The sequence below is a fragment of the Pinus tabuliformis genome, chromosome 9 (assembly GCF_031772625.1).
Source record: "Pinus tabuliformis cultivar Carrire ecotype Pingquan chromosome 9, CPIR1, whole genome shotgun sequence".
Taxonomy (NCBI): Eukaryota; Viridiplantae; Streptophyta; class Pinopsida; order Pinales; family Pinaceae; genus Pinus; species Pinus tabuliformis.
Genome location: NC_142307.1, coordinates 1,967,120,581 through 1,967,144,012, shown reverse-complemented (window position 1 = coordinate 1,967,144,012; position 23,432 = coordinate 1,967,120,581). Strand labels below are relative to the sequence as shown.

Here is a 23,432-nt window from a genome sequence, read left to right as displayed (position 1 = left end):
GCGGAGCAAGAGCGTTCATTCCCCATTTTAGATACTCTGTTTGAAATTCAACCAAGTCTTTTGCCTTTCCTGTTTTCAGCTTCTTAATTCCATTCTCCACCTCCTGTAACGTGAAGAGCTTTGAATTTGTGTTGAAACTTGATCCTGGGGGGTGCTCCACCTTAGATTCTTTCTCATAGAGTTGCCTTGCATATTCAAACCATTGATTGGCTGTAATATTATTTTCAATTTGCTTCTTCTTTGGTTGCAGTTCCTGCCAGAAAATCTTTGGGTTATTCTTGCTTAAATATATTAACTCCTCTCCTTGTTTGCACGAACTAATCTTTTTTCCTTCTTAGTATCTGCTTATATAACTTTACATTCATCTTCTCCTTTCCTGCGTTTTTCAAGGTCCTCCTTGCCATCTTGCATTCTTCATCAAACCAATCATTTACAAGAAAACAATTTGATTCTGATTTCCTATTTTTTGCTCTTTTGCACTTCTCAAGTGCACTTTGAATTATATTTGTTAACTCATGATTGTTGAAGCTTTTGAAACCAGTTTTCTCCTTCCGAATTAATCTCTCTAACATTGTCTTGAAGATAGTACAATTTTCTTGTGTTAGAAGAATTTTGTCCCTTGATAGTGATTGTCCAGATCATTGGGTTTCATTCCTATGTTGCCTTTCTTCTAACCATGATAACCTTTCACATATATAGTACTAAAATTGGCGTAGCTTTTATAGTAGAATACATCATATTTCGCTTGTCATGATCTTTCCCATTCAGAATGAGACAGCCCCACATGTAATATAAATGCTAACTAAATATTACTTGCTATCATACGTATCATAGAAAGCTTCCATTCTCACTTTTAACTGTTATTTTTTCTGGTTCATTATGTAATGAACCATCTGATTTATGGAGGCATGGTGATTTCTAGGTGGAAAAGCATAAATTCCTATAAGCTTCTTAGTTTTAATCACTTTCTCGAAGTTGACTGGTACTACAAAATTTGGTTTTTGTTGAATTTACATGGACACAAACATTACCAGTAATCTCTTCCAGATATGATCACTTAAGATGCATGTGACTCCCTAGTATGCAATGGCAATAGGTAGTCACCCATACTGTGAACGATTAGGAAATTTAACACGTTAAGGATGTCGTACCTTGAGAATTTAAAGTGTTGTAGGGTTTTCAACCCCACACTGCAAATACCTAAACCTTTATATGTTGCTTACAATTAGTTTTTGTGTTTGCTGTCACATTCTCACCTAACAAGCTACCTTCCAACGCCGCACCAACACCCTCATGTGCAACCAGCACCCTAGTAACTAGGGATGACTTCCATTTTGAGGAACGATAGTTACAAGAAAAGCATTATAATCCAATGACTGCTAATTCCCTTACAGAATTTCTTATGCGAGAATACATCCTTGCACTACAATAATTAATTTTAAAATGATTTCAAATTGACAGCCACAAATTCACAAAATGGCCAAGAGAGATCCTAACAATTATAATAATGTCAGGAATGCTAGCCTGACAGATACATGTAAATTATATTGAAACGGTGCTGAATATGCCATCTGAGTGCCCACATTGAAGCTTATCATTGCAATACTATTTCCTACAATGTATACGTAATTTTTGGAAACAATCAGATGGTATTATTTACCCTCTTGCTACATGAGTTTTCTTTCACAGGTCACATTGCCTACCATGAACTGCTCTCTCCCTGTCCTTGCTGCATGATGTCTTATTCTTACTTGACTTGGGCTATTGCATTATTGATTCCCCACGACTAAACTCTCCAGATAGAAGTCGTTAAAGAGTCTCATATTAATGTGCAACAAAATTCTCATCAGGGGATATGCTACTTTGATTTTTCATAAACTCACAATGCTCAGGTGGGGAGGTTTGGTCCCCAAAGGTCTTGTGGTCCAATCTGGAACAAGAGTATGCACATTTAAGAGTTGTTCCAGGTGCAATTTCTTTAGTTGAAAAAAAAAAACTCAGCATTAAGCAAACATCACAAAGACAACAATTAGAAGGGAGCCACAAACCACACCATGAACTTCACATATATATAGAAAGAGAGACCTACAACAAATTATTACAATCAAAGTGGATTCAAGAGGGACTTGAAGTATATGTGACCAACAAAAATGATCAAACAGATTGATCTGTTATTCCTTCTATCTACTTCTTAATCTTTGATTGCTTTCGGGCAAGAAACCGCTCCCGAGCTGCCCGGATATTGTTTTCAAGGTTCTCTGGAGGCTTCTTTGAAGATGTCAGGCTTGGATTAGAGTTTGATACCTCTTCGCTTACAGTATTTACTCCACCAGAAGAAGTAACCCTTCCACTAAGACACACATAATAAAAAAATTAGCCTGCAAAGTAACAAACATTGGAGATTTACCACAACCAATTTTTGAATTTTAAGAATAAGAGAAAGCTCAAATTCAGTAGGTATATCCTATGGCCATAACATGTGCATGTTGCTAAGAAAATGGATTTAGATTTAAAGCAGTCTACCATGCCCTAATCTGGCATCCTAATGCATACATTAAGCACAAGAATATGTACCTGAGTTTATTGATGTCAAGATGTTGTAACCTTCCCCATATTGGGTTCACCCAAGATGCCTCCACGGCACACAAGTTACGTATATAAGGACGGGATGTAACTAGCATTTCATTATAGAGAACATATTCAGGATAGAGCCCATCATCATCGACCTCCAGTGGACAAGCAGTAGGATGCACCTGCCTCAATGAATTCACTAAATTTAAAATAAATACAATGCGTGTGTTTACTACAGATGTGGTAACAATTATAAAAATAAATAATATGAGTGAAAATTGACATTGAACCTGGACTAGCTGTGACTTGTAGCACAAGGTTCTGTAACCATTATGACGTTCCATTCGCTGTGCAAGTCGATTTGCAAAACCAATGCATAAAGCTTTCCTCAAGTTTTTACTAATGCCCCCATTTTCTCGTAAACTTTCTTTTGGCCGCACATCTAGAGATTCTGATCATCACAAACCAGAAATAATCTCAGGACTCCATATCACCTACTTTGTGCAAACGCTATCATATGCAACATCTAAATATAGGATTCCTTATTTATGCACATGCACAAGTTTACTGAAATAACAATCACGATCCATAGTTGTGGTTCTGAATTTGACCACAAGGTTTTTGCTTGCTAGAAACTCAAAACATTGACATCCAATTGGCAATCTGACTTGGGAAGAACTTCGATATTCACTGAAATAAATCTCCAGCACCAGGTCTCAAATATATAACAAACAATTCTGCTAGCATGCAAAACAATCTCTGAGAAGAAACGAACAAAGTACTCATCTGCACGTTTTCTCTGTGGATTTAGTCCCAAAACATGAGGCTCCACACATCTGCACTTACTTCTCATCCCAAAATTGGGTTTAAGAAGTATCTATTTCACATATATCCAAATAGCATCCAAGTAGTTGGCATGATCCATGCAAAAAAATAAATATCCTGCTTTTGGCGAGAATGGTACTTCTGATTTGATTCTACATAGGTATGCTTGACTATGTTAGCTTTTGGGGTTACTCTGAAAATGTTACACCATGTTTTGGGTCTTCATACGACTTGGAATCCATGGTCTATGTTCAACACCTAAATGCTCCAAGATGGATTTGCACATGGTAAATGATCTATGATGGATTTGCATTGTGGAAAGAGCTTGCTCAGTGATTGCTTTATCTCAATTAAGTCTTGGCAAGATATTCTTCCTTTGGGAGTTGGAGTTCTCTTGCTTGCTTCATAAACGTCCTTCATTGTTGCTACATGGAGAGGTTCACTTGCATGGAGAACACCCAACTTGGGAGGAGGAGCATTGTGCATCTTAGAGAAGGGCATCAAACATTGAATAGCATGGTGTTGCTTGGACTCCTATTTGGAGGCTCGCAGTTAGCTCGAGGACTCATAGGCTGCAACAGTGTTCTTGCAATGGTCAGCTCAACCAATGAAGTAGATTGCATGGGAGGATATATGGAGTCCATGGAGGCTTGTGATGGAGTGATGTGGACATAGCTTGAGGCTTGAGTAGTTTCATCATCTTGAGTCTTTATTGTGTGTGACATCACCTTGGAATATGATATGTGTACTTTGGAGTCAAGTGTTTCACTTGTTTTGGCCTAGAAGTGCTCCCACATTGTACTATTGCTCTCCCTTACCTCTCATGTAAATAGAGGAAAGACAGAATCCTCATTCATGTCATTGTGTTCATTTTTATATCCTCTCCCATATCTACATGGCTTGATATCCTTTATCCTTGGAATGCCTAGAAGACTGGGCTGTTAGGAAGTGAACCATCGTTATCTTCCTTGCTGTTTTAGATTCTATTTCATAACAGCCCTAAGGCTGAAATTCACAGGGATAAGATCTGGGGAAACTCTAGTCAAAGATGTGAAATTCTTTGTTTTGCATTAAATTTCCAACAGTGGAAAATTTCAACAGACTAGACGGTGTAAACAATGGCCTTTCAGAAACCCATTGAGTGCTCAAGCATCGGGACTATAACAAAGGTAATATCTTGCTATCAGATGATAGTGCTTTCTTCTTAAATGGAATCTAGGCTGATGACAGAACCCATGCATTAGAAAAGAATTGGTACTAACTGGGGTATCGAATATTACACAAGCCTAGAGTTGTGTTACAGACCCGTGATGGATCGATCTCCCATTCAGGATATCGCCTTACAACCACAATGTGTGTGTCTATATATATATATATATATATATATATATATCGGAACCCACAGAGGTATGCATGGCCCTAATAATTAAAAAAGTATAGTCTAGAAAAGGGACTGTTGAATACATTTGAAAATATTTGTGTACCAAATGGAGAGGAAAGACTAAGGTATGTGCAGGAAGTTCATAGCACCAAAGTCACTGGACATTTCACTCATCCATGAAAGTGATCTGTGAGCATCGATGAATAGTTTCAGTATGAGCACAAGACGTGTGTGTAAAAGATAAGTTAAAATGAGTCAGTGAGAAAGCACAGAGTCAAGTCAGATAGAACAAGTGCAGGCATGACAGAACTTGCATGCATGAATGTTGATGCAGTTTTGAAGGACCCTCCCAGAATAGCACCCAAGGCAGAATAAGAGGACAAGCACGGAGGATGGAAAAGCACTTGGAGACAAGTCAGAAGGCACAAGAGTGAAGGAAGACAACAGCGTGTGGATTAGAGATGAAGATCACCATGTGCAGAATAACATATGCATAAAAGCACAGAAAAATGCAACACAGAGTGCATGGATGAGTGCAGAAGGTAGGGCATGTTAATTTTTCAAGGGCCATGCTAGAACAATTCCCTTATACAGATAACACAATCATTATTAGCATTACCATTATTATCACGTAGCAGTAATAAGAAAATTGATTCATAAGCACGAAAGAGCAGTAGTAAATTGCAGTGGAAACAAAAGAAATAAACAAGAAACCATCAGACAAGAGACACAGAAATTAGGCCTGAGGCGAGGGGAAAACCCAGAAATTCCTCCTTATATGAGAGAGAGAGAGACTTCATTGTACATCATTACATCAGAAGCAGCATCAAGAGAATAACCAAACCGGTAACCAAGAGCAATAGAAACCCTTCAACCCTTCCCTCTGAAATTCGGCTCTATGCTTCTTCCTCCTTCGCTAGATCAGAGATACACAAGACAAGTTCGATAATCAAATGGAGGAGGAGGTCTCTCCTTCATATAGACTTCCAAGAAGGGTCGAATAGGTGCTTCTTAGGGCCCAGCCATCCTATACAAAAGGAGGCCGACTAAAATTTATTATTTGGAGGGAAATAATAAATTCAAATTTGCAATTTAATTTTGTTCTCTCTTTTATTTTTCATTAAAGGAAAAGCCAACCATAGCTACAACTTTCAACATCCCTCTTTGCCAGGGAGGTATTTTCATTCTATCATCATAAGGAAAGCTTATAGCATTACAATCCAATTTCAATGCTCCTTCTCAGCTACGGAGGAATTCTTCTGACTGCTCCATAGATCTCATCTTGGATGAACAATGATGTCTTGATCCTCAATGGATGATAGGGGACATCAATTTACCACAACCAAGTCCATGGCAGTCACATTTGACCTTGTTAAAGATCTCACACACCCTATTCGTTTCTAGGTCAAGCTCCATGACCTAAAAGAGTACATCATAGATCTTATCTCAGATTTACATGTCTCAACATAAGGAAAGCTAATAGCTACATCATCATCTCTTCTCATCTCATCTCGGAAGAATGATCCACAATGGCAATAGGGAAGGTCGATTTACCATAACCAAGTCGATGGTAGTCGTTAATGACCTATGTCCACTAACTGACCCTCACCCAACTTGATCCTCAGTAATCAAGTGGTACCATAATCAAGTCCATGGTAATCGTGTCCGACATTTGGTAAAGATCACACTCACCTAAGTGCTAATTTTTCATCAATAATTGTTCTATGCTGCAACTATTACTTCAACAATGTCCAATAGCATCCAAATTATAATTTCACTTCTTCAATTAGCCAAATGATAGTAGAGCAATAGTAGATAGAACAATTATACAAATGCACAATGAAAGATAGCCAAGAGACGAGACACACAATATTTGGTGAATGACCTGGGAATAACCCCACAAGGGGGGAAACCCTTTGCAAATCTTCTTATATTAGATTGTCTTCAAATGTTCAACAAAGAGAGTCCATCATCGAAGAGTCAAAGTCAATCTTTGACTAGCAAATATCCAATATCCAATAATGTTAATATGCCAAGCAACTATCCAAAGCAGAGACAAGAGAGAGAGAGAGAGATGAAGTCAACTAGAGTCAAATCTGATCTTCCTGCAATCTGCCCAAGTCAACAACAGTCAACTGTAACCAAAGTGTGCCATAACCAGAAATAGGTCAGCAGTCAAAGAAGTCTCCAAAAGAGCTCGATCCTGGTTCAATTAATGTGGCCCCCTTTGCTGATTGAAATGACCCAAAAACAGTCCACTTCCAGACAGTCAAACTTGGTCAACTTAGAGAGGTCACTTGAAGTTAAAGTTCTGCAATTAGGGCTGCAGTCAAAGTGCCCAGATTGTCTTGGATTTTGTGCCAATAGCTGCAGGCTGCTAGAACAGAGATACTCCACCCAAAACAGCAGTAAAATCATATCAAATCCACCCAAGTCAGTGCTGGTCAACGTCCTAGAACAGGCCTGAAATTCGGCCAACATGAAGGTGACACTTGTCCTTCGCACGTGTGAAAGATTCCCTGCAATTCTAAGCTGTACAAACCAATCAAATGAGGAGAGAGAAGAGATGTGTTGAGTTGATAAGGTGCCAAATGAAGTTGAGGGCACTTGTATTTATACGTAACTTGAGGTGCACCATCTTGTCCTTGAAAGGTGCCATTAGACACAAGGCTGACCTTGAAAATTTTGAACTTGTGGGCTTGACTTAAAAAATCCACTTTCAATTTTGATCCTCTCGGAAAGAGAAATTTAATGCAATGGTTGGAATTTGCCACTGAACTGCCAAATTAACACTTTCTCTCAGCTTGGGAGATATTATAACCGAATCATGTGACCACCATATGTGTCTCGTCATTATGTCATGTACTTCCCTGCTCATCTTTGCATGTCTCTGCTCATCTCATGTTGAACACTCTTGAATCTAAAGAAGAAGAAATGTTGCAAGGGAGCTCCAACTACCACCCTGACTTTATCACCATCGGGGAGTCTCTCCTACCACTCGGAATCACCACCATCGCCATTAGGGAGCCATAGCTACCAGCCAGAACTAAAGACAATGGGCAAGATCAACCTACCTACCCCAATGCAAGGGGTCACACTCTATCCCAAAGTCCCTGACAATAGGTGAGATCAACTTACCAAAGGCAAGGATCACGCTCTACCCTATTGTCTAATAATGTTTCAAGTCAATAAACACTACAGAGGTCATAAGAGAAGTATAAGGCCAAGCATGATCAACACAGAACAGAGAAGTATAAGGTCAAGCATGATCAACACAAAATAGAGAAGTCATTCAAGGTGGGAGACAGAGTATGGTTACAGTTGAACAAGGAGAGGCTGCAAGGTCCTGGTAAGAAAAACAAGGCTTCGAGGTATGGTCCCTTTGAGATACTGGAAAAGGTGGGTGATAATGCCTATCGATTCAGTTTACCACCATATATGCGCATTTACTCAGTTGTGAATGTAGAAAATTTGAAACTCTATGAGCCTTCCACGCTAGATCAAGAAGAGGAACAGGTCCTACCTTCTATGGAGGATTTGACAATAGATGCTCAGCCAAAGTTGACAAAAGATATAATTATGTAAAAATCAATCTCTCTCGGAAGAGTGGTGTACAATGTATTAACATTATTTTTTGCACGCAGTTTTTCCAATTAATCCAAAAGATTGTGTTATCGATTTCATCTTGCATTAAAGGAAAATGCAAAAATCCACATTTTGGCATGACAGATGGTGTCAATTTTGACTCAAATCAGACCAATTGCAGACTCTGCGGTTTTGTGATAGGGATTAATTATGTGGGTACTAATTGTTTTAATTATACATGGACTCATGCCAACGAGTCGAAACAAGATCTTGAAAACCAACACAGGAGTAATTCACTGGAATTGGAAGCTCTTCGAAATTTGAAAGAAGAGTTTGCGTTTCTAAGAAAGTGGAGATTCACTCCTGGTGAAGCATCCGCGACTGCTAATATTACCATACTTTGCACTTCAGATGGAACCTTGCTTCACGCACACTCTCTAGTTCTAGCGAATAAGTTGAAAGTATTCTGGGAAATGGTAGAAGGAAATGAAACAAAAGAAGTGCACATTGAAGGGGTTGGAGGAGAGAGGGTGAAAGCACTTGTAAAGTATTTGTACAGTGCCAAAGTCAGTAAGGAAGAAATGCATGCCCATCCCAGGGAACTTGTTCAGCTGGCCCATTTCTATAGAGTCAAAGGACTGATTAAGAGGTTGAACAAGTACATCTCGTAGGCTAATATCATAGGAAGGAATTCCCTTATCAAAATTGTAAAGATGGCCTACTTACATGGGTTGAAGAAAACTAAGAAGATGATTCAACATTTTATGGTTGGCGGAAATGAAACAAAAGAAGTGCACATTGATGGGGTTGGAGGAGAGAGCGTGAAAGCACTTGTAAAGTATTTGTACAGTGCCAAAGTTAGTAAGGAAGAAATGCATGCCCATCCCAAGGAACTTGTTCAACTGGCCCATTTCTACAAAGTCGAAGGACTGATTAAGAGGTTGGACAAGTACATCTCGCAGGCTAATATCATAGGAAGGAATTCCCTTATCGAAATTATAAAGCTGGCCTACTTACATGGGTTGAAGAAAACTAAGAAGATGATTCAACATTTTATGGTTGGCGGTGATCCAAACAATATATTATTTAATAGGGCCTTGAAACAACTGTATGCGGTGAATACAAGGATTGCTCATGAGTTTCCGAGAGATATCATCAGCCTAATACAAGCTCGAAATGATTAAGAAAACTCATGAAATTTTATTTTATCTTGATCACAAGCTTAGAGTGATAAGATTGGTTCTCTTTTCCTTCGATATATGTTAGTTTAATTTATGAAATTTTCTTGTTAACCCAAAAAGGAAAATATATCAAATTGCAACGTCCATTAGATAAAAAAAATAAAAATAAAAAATAAAAAATTTATTATTATTATTATTTTAAATAAAAAAATTTATTATTATTATTAATTAAAAAAAATTAGACAAATTAAAAGTTGGCGAACAAATATACACCCCCACAAACCCGTTCAATGTCATTGATGACAATGACCGATTTCAACAAAAAACTGATTGATCTGGAGAATAGGATTACTAGCCACTCCGATGATTTCAACCAAAAATTAGTCGATCTCGAGAGTAAGGTTATTAGACATTCCAACGATATCAAGAAGCTACAGGATACGACAAATCGAATAGAACAACAGCTTGAGCAGAAATATATCAAATCTGAAATAAATCATAATCAGACAATGTCATTGCTGAACACTTTGTGTGACAGGATGAAGGTTACACCCGAACAACTACTCCAAGATGATGGAGGTAGTCAACAACACAATTCATCATATTCAACAAATTCAACAGATTCTCATGAAAAAGCGGAGTCTCCAAAAAAATCATCCACGCACCAATCAAGGAAATAGTAACGCTACTTTTTCAAATAAGCGGCTCTAATACTAGATGCCACAAACAACTTAAATATTTGGCAAATTCATATTTATTATTATTAGAAAAGATAGAAGATGATTACAATTTGTGGGAGGCCCTTGGCTTTATACCGCCCTAGGTGCCTCTTGGTGAATGGGCATGACCTTTGATCATGCCCTTTGCCTAATAACTGCTTTAACTAACTAATTTTTATATAACACCAGAACTACAAGATAAGGGAAGCATGACCTTTGGAAGATCAGCCTTCCAAAATGGCGATCTGGATTGGATCACCATATTGTTTGTCATCCATCTCAATGCATTTGGAGTGGATAAAGTGGAGGAATTAGCTCACAGGACCATTTTTTCCGACGGGATCACGTTTCGGAAAATAGGGTATGAAACTTTTTGGGAGCATTTTGAGGCATCAAACAACGTTTTTTGGGCGTGAAACTTTGTCGCTTTAACCCACACCATTTCATGTTATTCAACACACACAGATCTTTCCAATAGCGCAAGAAGCACATCAATCGAAGTCTGTATGCAAAATTTATGCCACTCAGAAGTTGAACTTCATGTTTTAATACCTATAGTTTGGGAGGATGTCACGTCAACCCCCATTATTCAAGGAAAAGGGGCTAGCCACTAGGAGGAAGAGGCATTCCATGCTTTTGAGAGCATTTTGTTCCATAGTTGAGCAAAGATAGCCAGGAAAGATAGGAGGTAGAACACACAGTGAGGATTTGTGCACTGTAGCAACCCATGGGCCACAGGCATTACTTCTTTGTACTTGCAACCATATTTCCAGACAGAGAAATAGAACGATAATGCATCACCTTCTAGCTGGGTTTTCTCCTGAAAGGGTTTCCTAGAGAGCATATCTTGTGTCTTATGTGTGTGTGAGCTTATTTTTTAATAGTGTAGAATCTACACATTTTTAATATAATATTATCAAATCTGTTGTGACGAACTATCCAGTGGAATATCCACAACAGTTTACAGATCATATGCGGACCATATATAATATAAGTGAGCCACAAAAGATGTAAGATGCAAAGAAATATAGAGAACCACAACAAATGCGAGCACAGAGATTAGAGAAAATCACAGAATAAATATGGATCACAGAGAATGTGAGACACAAATATGATACCAAACCACAAATTTGATAGCAAGCAATAGATATGGTAGTTGTTACCTCTCAAAAAAGCAGGAGTCCTAAATGGGGTTCCTAGAAGGGCAATTGTTGGGTCAAGGGCAACAGTGGAGCAATACCCCACTATCACCTCAGCTAAAGCTCCCTACTCTTTACAGGCTTTCACCGATGGGAGGAGACCCGGAATGAAGGGAATCACCTACATGAATTGGTCAATAAAGGGAAAAGAGTGATTCCTAAAGAGGCCTATTCACAGAAGAGGTTCAATATATGGTTTGCTTGCACAAGAAGCAAGATGAAAGGCTCTCTAAGAAGGGCCAAGAGGGTGTTAGGGGCTAGGTTTAGGGAATGAGACTTCTTGGGGAGGGACCTAGTCCTAAAAACCCTTATGAAGACTTGGTTTCCAAATGGTCTTTGAAGAATTACCTTCCCAAAGTTATGGGACCACACGAGGACCAAGTGGACCCCAAGTTAGGTCAAGGGGATAGGATTAGGCAACCAATGATGTGCTTGACCTAATAAGGGAGTAGAGGGGGGTCAAAGAAAGAATTTTCAATGAAAGGTAATGAAATGATCCCAATGACGCCACTAGCCAAGGGAAACAAAGGGCAAGATTCAATCTCGAGGCTAGGGCTTGAGATATCTCAAATTCCAACCATCGAAATTTCTTCAAAATTGGAGGGCACCTAGGAGACACGCCAACACAGAGGATGCCAAGAGATCAAAGATTTTTGAGTGGGTGTTTGCGAGATAAATGATGCCCTAGGGGACCTAACGGGTTAGGCCTAGAAAAGAAGAGGGAAGAGAGGAAATAAGGTGTAAGGTGATCACCTTTGCCTGGACCAGTGCCTAATCCTTTGGGGAGATTGGAGTCACATAGAATTATGACTGTGGACCTTAGAATTTTCTAGGTCAAGGAGGCCTCAAAGACAACTTCGCCTGGCACTAGGGCAGCAGCAAAAGAAGCTGCAAAGACCGTATACTTCATTTTATAAGATAAATGGCTTGTCAAGATGAATTTAAGTATAAAACATCCCTAGGAACATTCATTCATTATACATGGCCCGCCCATACATGAAGCATTCACTATCAAGAACCAAAATTTCCACAACTTCGCATAAGAGATGCAACAAATAAGCCTTAGTATAGCAAAATGCCAGCAACAATGTATGTGACAAAATTAGAAACAAAGAACAACAATAAAATGTACTTACATGTATAAGAATATATCCAACCATCTAAAGAGATACTAGTTCCAAATCCAAGTGATGATGCGAAAATGAATCCTCTTCATTTCTATTTATACACTTCTTGGGGTTACATTAACCCCTAAAATAAAATAATGTGCAAACCAACTAACTTTTGGTGACAAGCCCACCAAACTAGCTCATAAACAAAAGGATAAACCTTCAAAAGGTCGAATGATCAATAATACATCGTTGGGCCTTCTATGAAGCCTGATGAAGTCCATAAGTGCCACAAAGATGAATAGGACTCCCAAAAGTACTGGACAAGGGGTTGGACCCTTATTCTCCAAATAATAAATCTGTGGTGCTCCCAATGGGTGTGAGGGCACACAAGCAACCTCATGGGTCTCCAAGTAGATCGAAGATGCTTGCAGACCATCTATAAGGGCTCAGATGATGGTGTAAGTGATATCACATCAGCATAAAAGTCCTGAGTCATCTGCCAAGTGCATGGTACAACAGTGAGGCCGATTGGGCATTGTGAACCAGGTGCATCTTCCTCGTCCAATAGGTGAATCTCGAGCAATCTTTGAACATCTCTGGGGATCCATCGAGTGTTGTCTACTACTGTGGAGACCCATGGCTCCTACACACACCCTACATGTGCCAATGTATCCCTCTGGAGGGTTAGTACCCCGTTTAGGGAGATCAAACCCAAAATGGAGACCATCTATAATCCTGCATAGGATCCAATGCGTCCCCTAGCCTTCCAGTACAACAAGTCATCAAAGGAAATTGAGTTAACAAGCTTACAAAGCATGGACAATAGGTGGGCACTTCATAATGTCATGCCCTTTCATAGTGGGCTTTGGCATGCGCTAATGTCTCCAACCTCCAAATGGGGTTAACCAAGTATCCTATTAGGTGTTTCTACCTTTAAAGGGGATAGTATGTCCAAGGTAAATCCTTCAAAGGGAGCGGCATGTGATAAAGAGATGAATGGAGTAGGGAATGAAAGGGGCAACCCTAGGCCACATGTTGGGGTACAAAGGTAGCTAATAAAAGGAAAGCCCACACGTGAGTATATAATGTATAGGAAGGAGCAATCGTGGTGTATGAGGTGCCCTCAACCTTGATTACCCTTCTTTATATGCCTTTTGCCTTTTATGATTTTTCTTTGATTAACTGCTCGAGGCTCAAGGGATAAGAGCATGATGTGTAAGGTAGAGAAGTGAATATCCCCTTTAAGATAGGGCAGTTCATTGCCCACCAGGGGTTGCGACGATCATCGGTTCCTGAATGATAAAGGAGGCTCATCTAGGGCCTATAGGAACCAGGGTGATGGCCATTAGAATGGGGTCGAGCTCATGTATTGGATTTTCCCCATGTGCTAAATTTGTTTGTCCCGACCATCTTTTGCATTTTTTTCCTGTTCAATGTCGCCAATTATGCCTTTACTTTTCTTTTCAGCTACATCAAACTTCGGGACATCATTCCAGGCCCGACCCAAGGTGTGGACAAGGGGAGGGGAAGGCTAACCTTATGTGGACCCAGTGGAGCAATGTGTACCTAGGTGGGAGAAATGTTGAATGGGGTTATAATGAGTGGAAGGGTAGAGATATATGTGGATGAGGGAGCGGGACCACGCAACCAAAATCAAGGTTTCCCATGTAGTACCATCCCCAAAGCCCAAAGATCAATAAAATAGATCCCAGGGGACTAGGGTCCAAGTTTAACATCCAAAAGAGGTCTAGGGGACAAGAGCACAGACCTAGCCCACTCTTTCTGCCGAATCCCCACATTAATCCATGTCCAGAAGTATCCATGATAAGAAAACTACAATACTCAATTACCAAACGACAATGCATACCTTTAGGTTTGGGAGGCCCATCTTCAAACATATGATCATGACAGATGGGTGAGGGACCACATGGCTAGCTTAAGTGGCTGAGAAATGGCACAACGACCTAGTTGGTGGCTGCAAGAGGCTGTTGGCTGCCAGCCGAGGACCATCTTGGAGAAAAATTTTATCCCAAGGATATCACCCACAAAATGGTGGGTAACATCTAGCTCCAACTAGGACGTGATCTCTGGGAAAAGTGGATGAAGGTACTCGAACGGGAGGTCACGAGAACTCCAACAATCTCTTGGTTACCACAAACTTATTACTTGCACATATAATAAATGAAAAACACATGGGAACATGCTTTCGCGAAGTTTTATGATTGCACATGCTTGGATTAGACCAATAAAAGCAACTCGTATAGATAAACTTTCAAATACAGTTTTAAATCTAAATGCAGCTAATCTATCATGAGAAATATCATATGACATTAGTTCTAATGTGAAAATCAGTATGCAATGCATCCTACCCTAACATGCAAATGGTACAAAACGAATACTAAGTGTAATCATAAAGAAAATGCAACCAACATATCATCAAATCAATATAAATATGCCAGCCTATATGATTACTCATGCAGACAATGCTAAAGCAGTGTTGCGAAAATCGCAATTTTCTCGCACTCTTGATTTAATCATCGATTTTTTCGGCGATTTTTTTATTTTTAAAAAATCGTGAAAAAATTGGGGCTCGATGCGAAAAAATCATGGAGGTCCAAATGCAGACAACGGGCTTGTTTGAGAGCTAAGGAGGAGAGGAAAGCAACTATAAGGGCAGAGGAGGAGAAAAACGAAAGATTTTGGGTTTGAATGTGCATTTTTTCTATTATTGTTGCATTGAGTTGAGGCTTTTTCTTGTCAAAAATTCAATGTGTGGTATGTAATTTTTTTTTTTTTTTTTAACTTGCAATTCTTCTTGTGCCCTAGCTTCAACTTCAAACTTCATCTTACATTAAAACTCAAGAGTTCAACCAAGTTACAAACATGCCAAGGAAATTGGACCCTCTATGGGAATTTGGTGAACTTGATGGAGGGTTTGATAGAGCAAACTTGTCTTGCAATTTGTGTGGGCATCATATGACAGGGGGGTGTATAGATTGAAGTATCACCTTGCACAAATCCCTAGACATGAGATAGGGCCTTGCACCAATACAACTCCGGAAATCATTTGAAGAGCCCTCAGATCATTGGAAGAAATAGAGCAAACCAAACAGTCCAAGTCAAATCTGAGGAATCAACTAGTAGGGAATAGAGTGTTAAGAGGTGAATATGAGAGTGGCACTGGTTCTACTTCAGCATCAATATCTACAACCAACCCTATAGCTACCTCATCATATTTTGTTCCTAGAACCACGGCTAGTTCACAACCATCTATCTCTTTAATGCTTAGAAAAAAGAAGAAAGAAGACGTTGACAAGTTGTTGGGCAAGTTTCTTCTTTGGAGTGATATTCCTTTCAGCGTTGCAAGGAATAATCCATTTTTCCAGCCTGTTGTTGATGCTATTGCAATTGTTGGCCTAGGGTACAAAGTCCCTTCTTATGATGACTTTAGAGGCCGCATTCTTCAAGATGAAAAGGTTGACTGCACCAAAAGATTTAAGGAGTTTAGGGCATCATGGGCACAAATAGGATGCACTGTGATGTCAGATGGTTGGACCGATCAAAAGGGGAGAAGCCTTATAAAATTCTTGGTTAATTGTCCCAAGGAGATAATGTTTATGAAATCTGTTGATGCATCTGCACATATCAAAGATGCGAAATTATTATGTGATTTGTTGGATGTGTTTATTTTGGAGGTGAGTCCAGAACATGTTGTCCAAGTCATAATGGACAACGCTGCAAATTATCTTGTTGTTGGCAAGATGCTTATGGAGAGGCATCCCACTTTATTTTGGACATCTTGTGTTGGACATTGCATTGATTTGATGTCGGAGGACATATGAAAAATTCTTTTTTTCAAAGATATTGTTGACTTATCAAAAAGCATTACAAAATTTATATATAGTCATGCATCTGTGCTTCATTTGATGAGAAAATTCACCAACAACAAGGAGTTGGTGCGCCCCGCCATTACACGGTTTGCCACCAATTTCATATCTCTTCAATCCCTCTTGAATTCTATGTTGGGATGCGAAGAGAATGTTTCTTTCAGATGAGTGGCGTGCTTTGGCATTTAGCCGCAAAACAGAGGGAGAGACCACATGCAGATTAGTTTCATGCCAGGAAAGCTTTTGGGCGAGAGTGTAGGAGGTGTGCATCATTACTGAACCTTTGGTAAAGGTTCTTCGATTAGTTGATGGTGACAAGCCCACAATGGGCTACTTGTATGACGCCATGGACAGGGCCAAAGAATCCATTCGTACCTACTATGATGATAAGGGAGATGAGGGGTTTCAGAAACAACTCCTCATATGGGAATTGATTGATGAACAATGGAACAACACACTCCATCGTCCCATTCATGATGCATGGATCTACTTGAACCCCGCATTTTCTTACCCCTGTGGGTTCTTATTTGACACTGAGGTCATGGATGTATTCTTCACCTATGTTCAAAGGATGGTGCCATCTCCAGCAGAACGTGCAGAAATCTCCAATGAAATGGAGATATACAGGATGGCAGGTGGCACATTTAGCTTTGAAATGCCTATGGTTAATAGGAAAACTAAAATACTAGGTATTTTTTAGTTTGTTTCAAATTTCAGTCTCTTCAAGTTCATTACTTCATACTTTGCTTTCAAATTTCAATTTTTTTCTTATGTTTATCTTATTTGTAATTTTGTTGTAGATGCATGGTGGAGAATCTATGGTGCCAGAGTACCCCATCTGCAAAAGCTTGCCATTCGAATCCTTATCCAAACATGTAGCTCCTCAAGATGCGAGCGCAACTGGAGTGTATTTGAAAAAATACACACCAAGAACTGCAACATGTTAAACTTAAAACTTAAAATATTCCAAATTTCCAATTAATTTTTTGAATTCATTAAATAATATTTTTTTATAATTATTATTTTATGACCTTTGTACAGGTTGGAGTCCCAGTGACTTAATGACATGGTCTACGTCTACTACAATCTTCGATTGTGGGTGAAGTAGCTTGAGAGGACACCTGATATGGACACCATCTCGGATGGGATTGACACCACCGCTGCATGGAGGGTTGAGGTTGAGAGGCCTCTCCTGGAGTCTGCCGATGATTGGTTAGAGAAGGAGGTAGTGGAAGGAGTAGAGGGGGCGAAGGAGGAGGAGGAGGTGACACCACCTACCCAGGCTACCCCTGTCACCAGTAGAGTACATGGTCTACCTCCTATAGCTCCTAGTTCTTCAACTTCTAAAGCACAACAAAGTCCACTGCCAACTCCACCGGCATCTACATCTAGAAGGAAAGCTATTGTATTTTCTCTCAAGAGGGGCAGAGGAAATCAGTAGTATTAGTTATTTGGTTCATTTCATTGTATATGACATTATGACTCATGATATGAGATACATTATTATATTTTTTGTTGATATTTTGAGGCTGAGTTGGGACTCAGGAGTCAGGACTTACTATTCAGGCCATGATTCACTGTTATGTGTGATGTAGCGCTAGAAATGATATTACACATCTTATATATTAGTTATTTTATCATATTTATGTGTCAATGTATTTATTTTATGTTATAGATGCTTTAGATATTAAAAAAATATGAATATTTTTGTATTTGCCGATTTTTTCCCAATTTTTACGATTTTTTCTTATTTTTTTCCCTCGCCGATTTCATCCCGATCGTGATTTTCGCAACATTGTGCTAAAGCAAATGTGGAGAGAGTCACATGGATGACAAGGTCGATGAGAGGTAGAAAAATAGAATGCCCACACATGGATGATCATGTGAGAAGAGGTAAGAAAAGGATGTAATCAAGTCCATGAGATCCTCTCTTCTAACCAAAATATAGAGATGTCAATGATTAGGCCCATAAACTTTTGATGGATGGCAACCTTGGGCATATGATGGTCCTTATCATTTATGTTATATTTTATGGCGTCTACAGGGTTATGATTAGTAGGAACGAGAGACTGATGAGATGAAGAAACACAAGTAGGTTGCCCATGATGATCACACTGGAAAGGGGAGGTTATAGATTGATCATGATTCTGATGGGGCACCCAAGGAGATAAAGAATATTCAATGAGGGGTCCTTCCTTGACACTATACTTAGAAAGGGGAAAGGGATAAAGGTCACTTGAGATGATATGAGAACAAGCACGAGAATCACTCTCAAAATGATGAACAAGGAAAGAAGGAAAAGGGGAGGGTCGAGTGTTATATCCAGTAGGTTTCTCTTCCCCAAAATCATAATCTAAAAGCTCAGGTGATTTGAATATAGAATCATAAGGAGGAGCCTTATCGATTTCCTTAGTATCATAGATTGGGCCTCTCCTAACAAGAAAATTGACCACTTCCAACTGCCCCACCTTATGCAAGGGAAAATAAAATTTCTCCTTCCCGAGGGCATTAATGGACATGTCATACCCGAGAGAAAGGGAGGACCAATTTCAGCCTCATCCTCCTTGTCAGTATCATAAATGGGACCACAATCAAATTGAGGACACAATTTCCCATTTCTCCTTCTCAATATGGAAGTAATCTCCAATATCATCTTCTAAGGGGCAAATGGGATCACCTTCCTCAAGGTTCTCAAAAGGAGAGTCATCAGGAGTAATATCCTTGAGAAAGGTAAGGTTAGTCTCAACTTCATCCTTCCCAACACGTGTTCTCAAAATCATCCTTTTCGTCATGCAGACCTGAGGACTCGTCTTATTGCTTATTACTTAGATTCTCAATGTCTTAATGATGGTCAAGGAAGGCTTCCTCTTGGATGCTTAACGTGGGGTATACTTGAAAATGCCTAAGAAAGCCATCAACGAACTCCTCAATAGATGAGATGCTCTTAGGTTCATGATCATGCAACCATGAGTTATGACCACCGAGAGATCCCATGAACAACAACATAAGGACATCTTGGTGAACAACCATCTCTCTTGAAGCATGTGCATTAAATCTTTCTACGTGATCAATTGCGGAGAGTGGATTACCATCAAACACGGGCACCCCACGTACCATCCTTCCCGTGACAAGATTAGGGTGCCCAGGGATGTTAGCAATGTCCAAAGCGGGAAATTTACTAAAGAAAGACAACCTATTTGACATATACATGAAAAACATGTAGGAGCCACTAGGGTGAATTTAAAAATGCCTAGAAAAATACTTGCTTCACCCTACAAGCATTGACCACTAAGTTCAATGAAGAACTAGGGCTTCGTTCTTCCAACTGAGTCGCCAATAATGTTATGTCAATATGTCGTATGGGGAACAAAACACACATTTCGTGTCCCTGAGAACGGTGCCAAAATGTTACCACTCAAACTAGCAGGGCTCCTAAAAGGGTATCCTAGAGGGGCAACTGCTAGGTCAAGGGCAACAATCGAGCAATATCCCATTTTCACCTCATCTAAAGTTCCCTACTATTTATGGACTTTCACTAATGGGAGGAGACTCGATATGAAGGGAATCACCTAGATGAATTGGTCAATAAAGGGAAAAGAGTGATTCCTAAAGAGGCCTATTCAAAAGAGAGGCTCAATATAGGGCTTGCTTGCCCAAGAAGCAAGATAAAAAGCTCTCTAACAAGAGCCAAGAGGGTCTTAGGGGCTAGGTTTAGCGAATGACAATCTTGAGGAGGGACCTACTCCTAAAAACCCTTATGAAGACTTGGTTTCCAAATGGTCTTTGAAGAATTACCTTCCCAAAGTTATGGGACCACATGAGACTAAGTGGACCCCAAGTTAGGTCAAGGGGATACAATTGAGCAACCAATGACGTGCTTGACCTAATTAGGGAGGAGAATGGGTGCAAAGAAATAATTTTCAATGAAAGGTAATGTAATGATCCCAATGAGGCGACTAGCCAAGGGAAACCAAGGGCAAGATTCAATCTCGAGGCTAGGGCTTGAGATATCTAAAAATCCCACCGTCGGAATTTCTTCAAAATTGAAAGGCACCTAGGAGACACACCAACACAGAGGATGACAAGAGATTGATTTTTTTTAGTGGGTGGTTTGCGAGATAAATGATGCCCAATGGGCTAGGCCTAGAAAAAAAGGGAGGAGAGGAAATAAGGTGTAAGGTAATCACCTTTGGGTGGACTAGTGCCTAATCCTTTCGGGAGATTGTGGTCAAGTAGAATAATAACTATGGACCTTTGAACTTTCTAGGTCAAGGAGGCCTCAAAGACAACTTCACTTACCACTAAGGCAACAACAAAAGCAGCTTCAAAGACATTATACTTCATTTTGCAAGGTAAATGGCTTGTCAAGATGAATTTCAATAATGAAACATCCTTAGGAACATTCATTCATTATACATGGCCCATACATGAAGCATTCACTATCCAGAAACAAAATTTGTACAACTTGACATAAGAGATGCAGCAAATATGCCCTAGTATAGCGAAATCCCAACAACAATGTATGTGACAAAATTAGAAACAAAGAACAACATTAAAATGTACTTACATGTATAAGAATATATCCAACCATCCAAAAAATTGCCATCAAGAAGCTCCAAGACATGAAAATTATCCAAACACCAAAATTCATTCTATGCTCCAAAAATCCGTCCTTCAAGAAGGATAGTGAAAATCTCTAAAGAGATACTAGTTCCAAATCCAAGTGATGATGCTAAAATGAATCCTCATCACTTCTATTTATACACTTCTAATGAATTCGATTTAGTTTCTTGAGCCTACATTAGCCCCTAAAACAAAATAATGTGCAAAACAACTAACTTTTAGTGACAAGCCCACTGTTGGGCAATTTATTGGACTTAAATTGCTGCATTAAATATCGACCAGGGAAACTCGTAAGCTTTTGATGATGCCAGCACTATATGTGCAGGAGTAGGCAACTAACTCTATGTCTAATGAAATTATTTAAGATTCAATACGATATGCAAGGGAAGAGGCTCCTAACTAAGGAGGTCCTGGTTGTCCTTCCCTACAGTATCATATGAAACTAAAAACTTAAAATGAAAACAAGAGAATGAACTTAGTTGTTGTTTAGATTCAAGTAGAGAGAGAGAGACTAACTTAGTCTCTTGATTGTCCTCTCATGTACTAACCCAAACTAAACTAAGATTCATCCATAAGCATAAGAAATGAAATGACTTGAAATTTAAAAACAAAAGAATGAATTTCAATTACCATATAAATCATTGGAGAGAGAGCCTAACTTAGACTCTTGGTATCTCCTCATATGATACTTGAAACATAAAAGCAAAAGAATGAATTTTAATTATCATGCAAATCAAATGGAGAGAGAGTCTAACTTAGACCCTTGGTTATCCTCCCATATGTTGATAAGATTCTAATCAAAACTCATTCATCAATCATAAACAAATCCTCAAACATCTAAGCAATGAAATGAAACAAAATCTAATATGAAATAACATGTTTCTCTCATCCTTTTAGAGTGAGCTCAATTCTCCTAAGAACAAGACAAATTATTCCATATACTACATTAAGAAAACATATCTAAAAACTACATAAATTCCTATCTACATAATGGAAATATATGAAAAATGAAGCCTTATTCTATTCCATCATCAATTGGATACAATGCTCTAAGAGTCCTCCCTCTGGAATGGAGGAGGTACTCCTATTTATACAATGAGAGGAGATAACAAACTCATAATGATGATCCATTAATCTCTCTTTTAGTTCCATACATTTCTCAACCATCTAGACACATAACCCTATCCTCCATGATTTCCTCCATGAGGTCCATGATCTTCTCCATGATCTTTTCCATGAGGTTTATCTTATCAAATTCGAATTTGATCATTCAAGGCCACATAAAGGTGTCTTGGAAGCTTCCTTGGAACCTACACATGTCACCAAAACAACCCACTTTCCATATATAAAGTAAAATATATTATTTTCTAATATTTAATCAAGAATTTCTCTCAAAAATGCTTAAAAATAAACAATACTTGGAAAATATAAATGAGACCCATTAATGGTAAATAGTAGGGAAAATGGAGTGACAAGGTGATGAATAGTGAGCGAAATAATGGAAGCATAGGTGAAAAATGTATGGTAATGAGTGCCATTTTTGGAGCCCAACACCCACCAAACTAGCTCATAAACAAAAGGATAAGCCTTTCAAGAGGTCGAATGATCAATGATACATGTCGTTGGGCCTTCTCAGAAGCCCAATGAAGTCCATAAGTGCCACAATGATGAATAAGACTCCCAAAAGTAGTGGACAAGGGGTTAACCCTTTGTTCTCCAAATAATAAACCTGTGGTGCTCCCAATGGGTATGAGGGCACACAATAAGTGCCACACTGATGAATAAGACTCCCAAAAGTAGTGGACAAGGGGTTAACCCTTTGTTCTCCAAATAATAAACCTATGGTGCTCCCAATGGGTGTGAGGGCACACAAGTAATCTCATGGGTCTCCAGGTAGATCGAAGATTCTTGCAGACCATCTGTAAGGCCTCAGATGATGGTGTAAGTGATGCCGCATTAGCATACAAGTCTTGGAACATCTGCCAAATTCATGGTACAACTGTGGGGTCAGCTGGGCATGGTGAACCAGGTGCATCTTCCTCGTCCAATAGGTGAATCTTAAGCAATCTTTGAACATCTCTGGGGATCAATGGAGTGTTGTCTACTGTTGTGGAGGCCCATGGCTCTCTACACTCACCCTACATGTGCCAATGTAGCCCTATGGAGGGTTAGGACCCCGTATAGGGAGATCAAACCCAAAATGGAGACCATCTGTAATCAAGCATAACATCCAATGCATCCCCTATCCTTCCAGTACAACAAGTCATTGAAGGAAATTGAGTTAAAGAGCTTACAAACCATGGACAACAGGTAGGCACTTCATAATGGCATGCCCTCCAATAGTCAGCT

At 39.3% G+C, this 23,432-nt stretch overlaps 1 protein-coding gene across 2 annotated transcripts in view; it reads right to left on the bottom strand.

Moving 5' to 3' along the window:
• Positions 1 to 1,800: 1,800 nt before the first annotated feature.
• Positions 1,801 to 23,432, bottom strand: part of LOC149156867 (putative pre-mRNA-splicing factor ATP-dependent RNA helicase DEAH4) — a 418,919-nt gene continuing 397,287 nt past the window's right edge. The window contains exons 14-16 of one of the 2 annotated variants that reach the window (XM_089438720.1): positions 2,862 to 3,022; positions 2,575 to 2,753; positions 1,801 to 2,350 (exon numbers count right to left, since the gene is read on the bottom strand). In XM_089438720.1, coding sequence (XP_089294846.1) covers positions 2,185 to 2,350; positions 2,575 to 2,753; positions 2,862 to 3,022 — 506 coding nt within the window. In that variant the 3' untranslated portion in view covers positions 1,801 to 2,184. Of the gene's footprint in view, positions 2,379 to 2,574; positions 2,754 to 2,861; positions 3,023 to 23,432 lie in introns of both variants that reach the window. The other variant, XM_089438721.1, reaches the window with a different exon arrangement.